This window comes from Nerophis lumbriciformis, linkage group LG22 (genome assembly GCF_033978685.3).
Source record: "Nerophis lumbriciformis linkage group LG22, RoL_Nlum_v2.1, whole genome shotgun sequence".
Classification (NCBI taxonomy): Eukaryota; Metazoa; Chordata; class Actinopteri; order Syngnathiformes; family Syngnathidae; genus Nerophis; species Nerophis lumbriciformis.
Genome location: NC_084569.2, coordinates 2,893,899 through 2,902,458, shown reverse-complemented (window position 1 = coordinate 2,902,458; position 8,560 = coordinate 2,893,899). Strand labels below are relative to the sequence as shown.

Sequence of the window (8,560 nt, the reverse complement as noted above, 5' to 3'; positions counted from 1 at the left end):
TTATTATACAAACAGTATTTGTACACCTTTAACACAGATTTTTATACTGTCTTCAGAGATTCAGTTTTTTTGGTGGTACTCGAAACCTTTCTGGGTACCTGTGAAAGGGTGTTCAGCATGGTTAGAAAAATAGTGACAGAGAATAGAACAAGGATGGACAATTCAACCCTTAACTCAACAATGAGTAGATGAGTGTTATGTGTGTGTATATGTGTAAATAAATGAACACTGAAATTCAAGTATTTCTTTTATTTATATATATATATATATATATATATATATATATATATATATATATATATATATATATATATATATATATATATATATATATATATATATATAATAAAATAAATATATATACAGCTAGAATTCACTGAAAGTCAAGTATTTCTTATATATATATATATATATATATATATATATATATATATATATATATATATATATATATATATATATATATATATATATATATATATATATATATATATATATATGTATGTGTGGGAAAAAAAATCACAAGATTATTTCATCTCTACAGTGCCCTATATAAACCATGGTATGTGAATGCTCCCATTAAAATCTCCTGATGATTGAGGGAACCCCCCCTCATGAAACAGGCCTGTAGAGATGAAATAGTCTTGTGATTTTTTTTCCCACACATACATATATTGCGCTCTACTACGGTATCGAGCACTATTTTTTGGATAACCTTATTAAGACATATATATATATATATATATATATATATATATATATATATATATATATATATATATATATATATATATATATATATATATATATATATATGAAATACTTGACTTGGAGAATTCTAGCTGTAAATATACTCCTCCCCTCTTAGCCCCGCCCCCAACCACGCCCCCGCCCCACCCCGACCACACAACATAAACACAACAGGACAAATACCCAGAATCCCATGCAGCCCTAACTCTTCCGGGCTACATTATACACCCCCGCTACCAAACCCCGCCCACCTCAACCAACGCACGGGGGGGGGGGGGGGGGGTTGATGTGGGAGGGAGCAGGGTTGGGGTGGGGGCGGGGTTTGGTGGTAGCAGGGGTGTATAATGTAGCCCGGAAGAGTCAGGGCTGCATGGGATTCTGGGTATTTGTTCTGTTGTGTTTATGTTGTGTTAAGGTGCAGATGTTCTCCCGAAATGTGTTTGTCATTCTTGTTTGGTTTTGGTTCAAAGTGTGGCGCATTATTAGTAAGAGTGTTAAAGTTGTTTTATATGGTCACCGTCAGTGTGACCTGTGTGGCTGTTGACCAAGTATGCCTTGCTGTCACGTTCGTGTGCAAGCAGAAGATGCATACTGCATAGTAAGGTGTTGGGCTGGCACGCTGTTAATACAAATTGTAGAGGGCGCCAAATGTTGTACCATTATGGCACTTCCTTATTATAACTGTAAAGTTGAAAATCGGAGAATAATAATCCCGGGAGTTTTCTGCGAGAGGCACTGAAATCCGGAAGTCTCCCGGGAAAATCGGGGGGGTCGGCAAGTAAGCTGCTGAGCCGCATCAGAGTGATCAAAGAGCCGCATGCGGCTCCGGAGCCGCGGGTTGCCGACCCCTGGTCTAGTCTCTTACGTGAATGAGATCAATAATATTATTTGATATTTTACGCTAATGTGTTCATCATTTCACACATAAGTCGCTCCTGAGTATAAGTCACAAACTATGAAAAAAACTACGACTTATAGTCCGGAAAATACGGTATATATTTTTTTTGCTACCCCTACGCATTGGTGTCCCACACAAACTTAGTCTTTGTCCCACATCTGGGGATTTGGGGTCTGTTCACCCGAGCACTGGCATCAGAAGACTTAATGAAGGACAACACAGCAACAGAAAAAGATGTTATTAGTTTGTGTTGGTCTGCCACAAATAGATTTGGGGCTAATTGTTGGCCCTTGCTCATGAACACATGACGATGGTGCTGTCAGTACAACTCTGCCAGAGCACAAGAAGACTTTGCAGGAGGATTCAGTGTTACCAACTGGACTATTCCGACCCCCTAGATTGAACCCTGATTGGTTGAATGAATCATTTGAGGGGAAATAAACATATTCTATGATATCCTTCCCAGATCAACTTCCTGATCTTCATCCATATTATCAAAATCCTTGTGTCCAAGCTGAGAGCACATCAAATGAGATACACAGACTACAAATTCAGGTGAGTTCCAATTGAAATCGACTCTTTCAAACCACACATCTGACTCTCAAACTCTGGACTGCATCGCAGGTTGGCCAAGTCGACCTTAACGCTCATCCCCCTGCTGGGTATCCATCAAGTGGTCTTTATTTACGTCACTGACGAGGCCACAGAGACCACCATCGGTTTGCGTCTCACCAAGTTGGTCATTGACCTTTTCTTCTCCTCCTTCCAGGTACACAACCAATGTGCAAGGAGTCCAAATGTCTTCTGTGTGTGTATGAGAGAGAGCCTACTGGGTCAGAAGTATTTTGGACACTTCCAAGGAAGTTTAGGGTTCCTAGAGTAACCATAACGGTACCAAACCAGCTCATAAATCGAACCAAAACCATTACGTTTCTTCACCAGCTGAAGCGAGCGCTGCACTAGCCCATGACTAAGCCTGCCGGGCGAGATTACGTGAACATAGTTTGCTGCTTAGTGGCTCTGTCACATGACCATTGACCGTTTGGCCACCAGGCCAAGAAGAAGGTTAAGGTTTCTGATCTTATTACAGTGACAGCAAGGGGGTGCTAAGAGAGAACCACCAAGTCACTGTGGACATGTCTAGCCAGAAGACCGCGACTGATACTTGACACGTAAACACTAGGTCATACGCCAAGGGGGTAAGGGAAGAACCTCTATGCAGAATCCAAGTGTGAACATTTTACTTACAGGATGTGGAAACTAAATAGTATGAAAGCTTCCACTCACCCAGGAAGACTTTCTACACCAGAGACCGCGATCCCAGTCCAGACCCAGACGCCTTGCCATACAGACCTGGATTTATAGTCAATTTATTACTTAAGTATATGAAGTTTCGACGGGACCGCTTCTATTTTGACCGGCACAGTTTTTATAGACTTTATGGTGCTGGTCGTTTCCTCAAGAAGCAGACAGAACTGTGGAGGCAGTGTGCAGGTAGAACAATGATTTATTTTTCACTGCATGTCCTCTTACATCTCTAGAGGACCTGTTTAAGAGACACTGCAGCATCCTCAGGGACTCATCCCACCCAGGTCACCACTGGCTTGAACTCTTGCCCTCAAGGAGGCGCTATAAGACCATCAAAGCAAGGACAAATAAACTGAAAAACAGTTTCTATCCTAAAGCTGTTATTGCCCTAAACTCTCCATTTACCTCAACACTCACCACTTTATTAACTTGCTTAACTCTGATAGAGATCTACCTGTGCAATATGTTCTCAAAATTGTTGTTATGTTTTTAAAATGTTTTATTATTGTTTGTTGTCTGACAGTATTTTATGTAGGTTGTTTTAAAAGCACTGAGCTGGATTGCTGTTCAATTTGGTTGTTTCCATGCAATGACAATAAAGGGATTCTGATTCTGATAAATCGGGAAAAATCCAAAAATACAGGAAAGCGTGCCGATAGCACGGGTAGCTACGGAAACGCTAGCGGGAAAGCTTAGCATGGAAAACCAGCAAACAAATGGCGAAGCTTAGCTCAGGAATCCAACGGTATATGAACCTAACTTGTTGCGTGGAGCAAACAAGACAGCCAGACCGAGCGTGGTGAAAGGCAGGAATATATAGATCTCTGATTAGTGCCCGGGAGCAGGTGAGAGTCCCGAACACTAATCAGAGGCAGGTGAAAATAATCAGCCCACATAGCAACTAAGATACACAAACCCAGGGGTGCTGAAAACAGAACTATCCATCCATTCATCCATCCATATTATTCTGCTTATCCAAGGTCGGGTCGCGGGGGAAGCAGCCTAAGCAGGGAAGCCCAGACTTTCCTCTCCCCAGCCACTTGGTCCAGCACCTCCCGGGGAATCCCGAGGCGTTCCCAGGCCAGCCGGGAAACATGGTCTTCCCAACGTGTCCTGGGTCTTCCCCGTGGCCTCCTACCGGTCGGACATGCCCTAAACACCTCCCTAGGGAGGCGTTCGGGTGGCATCCTGACCAGATGCCCGAACCACTTCATCTGGCTCCTTTCCATGTGGAGGAACAGCGGCTTTAGTTTGAGCTCCTCCCGGATGACAGAGCTTCTCACCCTATCTCTAAGGGAGAGACCCGCCACCCGGCGGAGGAAACTCATTTCGGCCGCGATCTTGTCCTTTCGGTCATAACCCAAAGCTTATGACCATAGGTGAGGATCGGAACGTAGATCGACCGGTAAATTGAGAGCTTTTCCTTCCGGCTCAGCTCCTTCTTCACCACAACGGATCGATACAGTGTCCGCATTACTGAAGACGCCGCACCGATCCGCCTGTCGATCTCACCATCCACTCTTCCCTCACTCGTGAACAAGACTCTGAGGTACTTGAACTCCTCCACTTGGGGCAGGGTCTCCTCCCCAACTTGGAGATGGCACTCCACCTTGTTGTTATTAGCCAGAACTAAGGGAGTCAAATTAAAATAAAACATGACAAAGACGACCAAAGAAAATCTATAACCAGGTCATGACTGATTTTCCGTGAGGGGATTATTAAAGTACATTATCTCGGTTAAGCAAATGGCGAAACTTAGCTCAGGAATCCAACGGTATACCAAGGAACCTAACTTGTTGCATGGAGCAAACAAGACAGCCAGACCGAGCGTGGTGAAAGGCAGGAATAAATATCTCTCTGGTTGGTGCCCGGGAGCAGGTGAGCGTCCCGAACACTAATCAGAGGCAAGTGGAAAATAATCAGCACCCATGGCAACTAAGAAACACAAACCCAGGGGTGCTCAAAACAGAACTAAGGGAGTCAAATTAAAATAAAACATGACAAAGACAATCCAAAGAAAATCTACAATCAGGTCATGACTGATTTTCCGTGAGGGGATTATTAAAGTACAGAGTCTATTTATCTCGGTTAAGTTGTATCCATGTTGTCTACTAAATGGCATTAATGCACTTTATGTCTCCTCAGGGTCTCCTGGTAGCTATCTTGTACTGCTTCGTCAACAAAGAAGTGAGTTTCCTGCCGTCCTATCGTCAACTCTTCCCCAATCGAGTCGTGGATAACCTTCACCTTCTCCGGTCGCGGGTAACCTTCGCCTTCTCCGCAGGTGCAGTCCGAGGTGCTGAAAAAGTGGAAGCGCTGGAAGCTGGGCCGCAACATCGAGGAGGAGTACCGCCACACGTACAGCAACATGCCCAACACCAAGACAGGAAGCCTGCTCAACCACGTCTCGCAGCCACCGCCCCAACTCCCCGAGCGGGCCGAGCGGTCGGCGTCCATCTGCTCCCCCGAGGAGTGGCACATGCTGGTGGCCAACGGGGGCGGGGCCGACCACGGCAAAGCGGCGGGCCAGCGCGGCTCCCCGCTGCACGAGGGCACGATCGGTCACTACACCGCGGTGGAGGACATGGGCGTTGTGGACAAGAGCAGGAACATGGAGGGCCTCCAATGAAGGACGCCACACTTTAGTCAGTACTGAGCAGCTCTGACGGACACAGTCAGTGGGCGAGTGCTGACGGACACAGTCAGTGGGCGAGTGCGTGGCCCTCGCAGCCTGGTGGGGACCTGCAGGCCTTCCTCAAGGCAAACCGAGCCATGTAAAATAATACTTTTTGGAAACAGCAATTCAAAGACTTTACATAAGAAGCCTCTGAGTTGCAGTGCTGAAGGCCAAAGTGGACCTTCAACTGTAGACCTGGTCTGGGTTTTTTTGTTGTTGCAGGGTTTAAATAAGGCGGTACAAATCTAACAGCAGAAATGCTAACCTCAGTGAGGATGTTCCTGGTCAATCCTGACACCTCAATTTTCTTTTTATATATTCTGTTTTTTTGCAAATCACTTTACAGTCTGTGACGGTCTCAAGCCATCGTGTGGGTTCAAAGGACCACCAAGCACAGACATTCTGCGAGCAGGTGTAGACTTCTTTATTTTTCAATAAGAAAAAGTCTCTTGCGGGTTGCTTTTCAGCTCTGCCGCTTTCACTGCTCGCTCCTCGGTTCGCTTTTCAGCCTTCCGCGTCATCTGCCTCTTGCTCTTTTCCACGCTGCATGTGTTTCTGCTCGCTCTCCAACTCCTTCTGCCCCGTCCTTCTCGGCTGCCGCCCGATCCACGAACATGATCTTGTTTGCGGCGTCGAACCCGGCGCGCCCCGCCTCGCTGCTCGCTCACCGTCCACGCCTCCTTGCCGCCATCTTGGAGCGGGCTCCGGTGTGCCCTGCCTCGCTGTCGGACTGCCGGCCCAGCCTCTCCACACACTCTTTTTTTGTTTTTCTGGCAAAAGTGAGTCCAGAAACTGGGCTTTCGATGTCCATCCATTCATATTCTACCGCTTGTCCCTTCGGGTACGCGGGGGGCGCTGGAGCCTATCTCAGCTACAATTGGGCAGAAGGCGGTGTACACCCTGAACAAGTCACCACCTCATCACAGGGCCAACACAGATAGACAGACAACATTCACACTCACATTCACACACTAGGGACCATTTAGTGTTGCCAATCAACCTATCCCCAGGTGCATGTCTTTGGAGGTGGGAGGGGCCTATCCCCAGGTGCATGTCTTTGGAGGTGGGAAGAGCCTATCCCCAGGTGCATGTCCCTGGAGGTGGGAGGGGCCTATCCTCAGGTGCATGTCTTTGGAGGTGGGAAGAGCCTAACCCCAGGTGCATGTCTCTGGAGGTAGGAGGGGCCTATCCCCAGGTGCATGTCTTAGGAGGTGGGAAGAGCCTAACCCCAGGTGCATGTCTCTGGAGGTAGGAGGGGCCTATCCCCAGGTGCATGTCTTTGGAGGTGGGAAGAGCCTATCCCCAGGTGCATGTCCCTGGAGGTGGGAGGGGCCTATCCCCAGGTGTATGTCCCTGGAGGTGGGAAGAGCCTATCCCCAGGTGCATGTCCCTGGAGGTGGGAGGGGCCTATCCCCAGGTGCATGTCTTTGGAGGTGGGAAGAGCCTATCCCCAGGTGCATGTCCCTGGAGGTGGGAGGGGCCTATCCCCAGGTGCATGTCTTTGGAGGTGGGAAGAGCCTATCCCCAGGTGCATGTCCCTAGAGGTGGGAGGGGCCTATCCCCAGGTGCATGTCTTTGGAGGTGGGAAGAGCCTAACCCCAAGTGCATGTCTCTGGAGGTAGGAGGGGCCTATCCCCAGGTGCATGTCTTTGGAGGTGGGAAGAGCCTATCCCCAGGTGCATGTCTCTGGAGGTAGGAGGGGCCTATCCCCAGGTGCATGTCTTTGGAGGTGGGAGGAGCCTATCACCAGGTGCATGTCTCTGGAGGTGGGAGGAAGCCGGAGTACCCGGAGGGAACCCACGCAGTACAGTACCCACGGAGAACATGCAAACTCCACACAGAAAGATTCCGAGCGCAGGATCGAACCCAGGACCTTCGTATTGTGAGGCAGGTGCACTAACCCCTCTACCACCGTGCTGCCCTTTCGATGTATATCAGTCAATCTATGATGCTATACAAGCTGTACACTGACTACTCTAAACAGTGTATCCAAGCTGACTGTTGTCCTTTAAAGGGGAACTGACTGTACTTTATTGGAATTTCGTTCACAATCATTATGAAAGACACGACGACGGATGGATTCTTTTGTTATTGCCTTCTGAATATGAAATAATTGTAAATAAAAGTCCGATGGGAGCTCCACTATTCCTTCCAAAAAAATCCGATAAATAGCCATTCAAAAAGCGCCAATAATACCCAATTTACGTTTGGTGATTTAAATATTAACAAGTATTAGTGAAATTGTTATTAGAAGTGCTAACGCAGACAAACTATTTAGAGCGGCACCGTTGACATCATCGAGTGATCTGCTGCTTCCTCGCTTCCCTGCTCCCTGTAAGCTTATTCTAGATCATAACTCATGCTTCTCACCTGAAAAATAGCACATAAGATATGTTTTAATTGCTGATATTTATTATTTTTAAATGCGCCAGAAAATAACCCCCTTTGTACGCCGTTGATGTGCTTCAATGCCCAGTAAATGTGTTCCTGTATACCAGACCTGGGCCAATGAAGCTTTTCAATCTGGCCCGCCTGACATTCCCAAATATTATTTTTAGATGTTTAAGATGTAAAGTGTAGCTGCCATTATGATGTGCACTCATCTTTTATAATGACCATAAGTCTTCAACTATACTAAGTCTTTACATGCTTGGAATCTGTGCTTTTGCATGATATTTTAGTGACTAGTGTTGTCCTGATACCAAGATTATTTCCATACTTTCCGGTACTTTTCTAAATAAAGGGGACCAGAAAAAATTGCATTATTGGCTTTATTTTAACAAAAAATTTTAGGGTGTGGCGGACCGGTACTTTTCAGTGGCGGTATGGTACAGAATATGATTCATTAGTATCGCGGTACTATACTAATACCCGTATACCGTACAACCCTAGTAGTTACTATGGTAATGTAAGTCACAGCAGCTCAG

General features: G+C 46.3%; 1 protein-coding gene across 1 annotated transcript in view; it reads left to right on the top strand.

Moving 5' to 3' along the window:
* Positions 1-6,038, top strand: part of LOC140679728 (glucagon receptor-like) — a 40,477-nt gene extending 34,439 nt beyond the window's left edge. Inside the window, exons 10-13 of the mRNA XM_072915752.1 lie at positions 2,115-2,203; positions 2,273-2,417; positions 5,102-5,143; positions 5,241-6,038. Coding sequence (XP_072771853.1) covers positions 2,115-2,203; positions 2,273-2,417; positions 5,102-5,143; positions 5,241-5,585 — 621 coding nt within the window. The 3' untranslated portion in view covers positions 5,586-6,038. The remainder of the gene's footprint in view (positions 1-2,114; positions 2,204-2,272; positions 2,418-5,101; positions 5,144-5,240) is intronic.
* Positions 6,039-8,560: the final 2,522 nt, after the last annotated feature.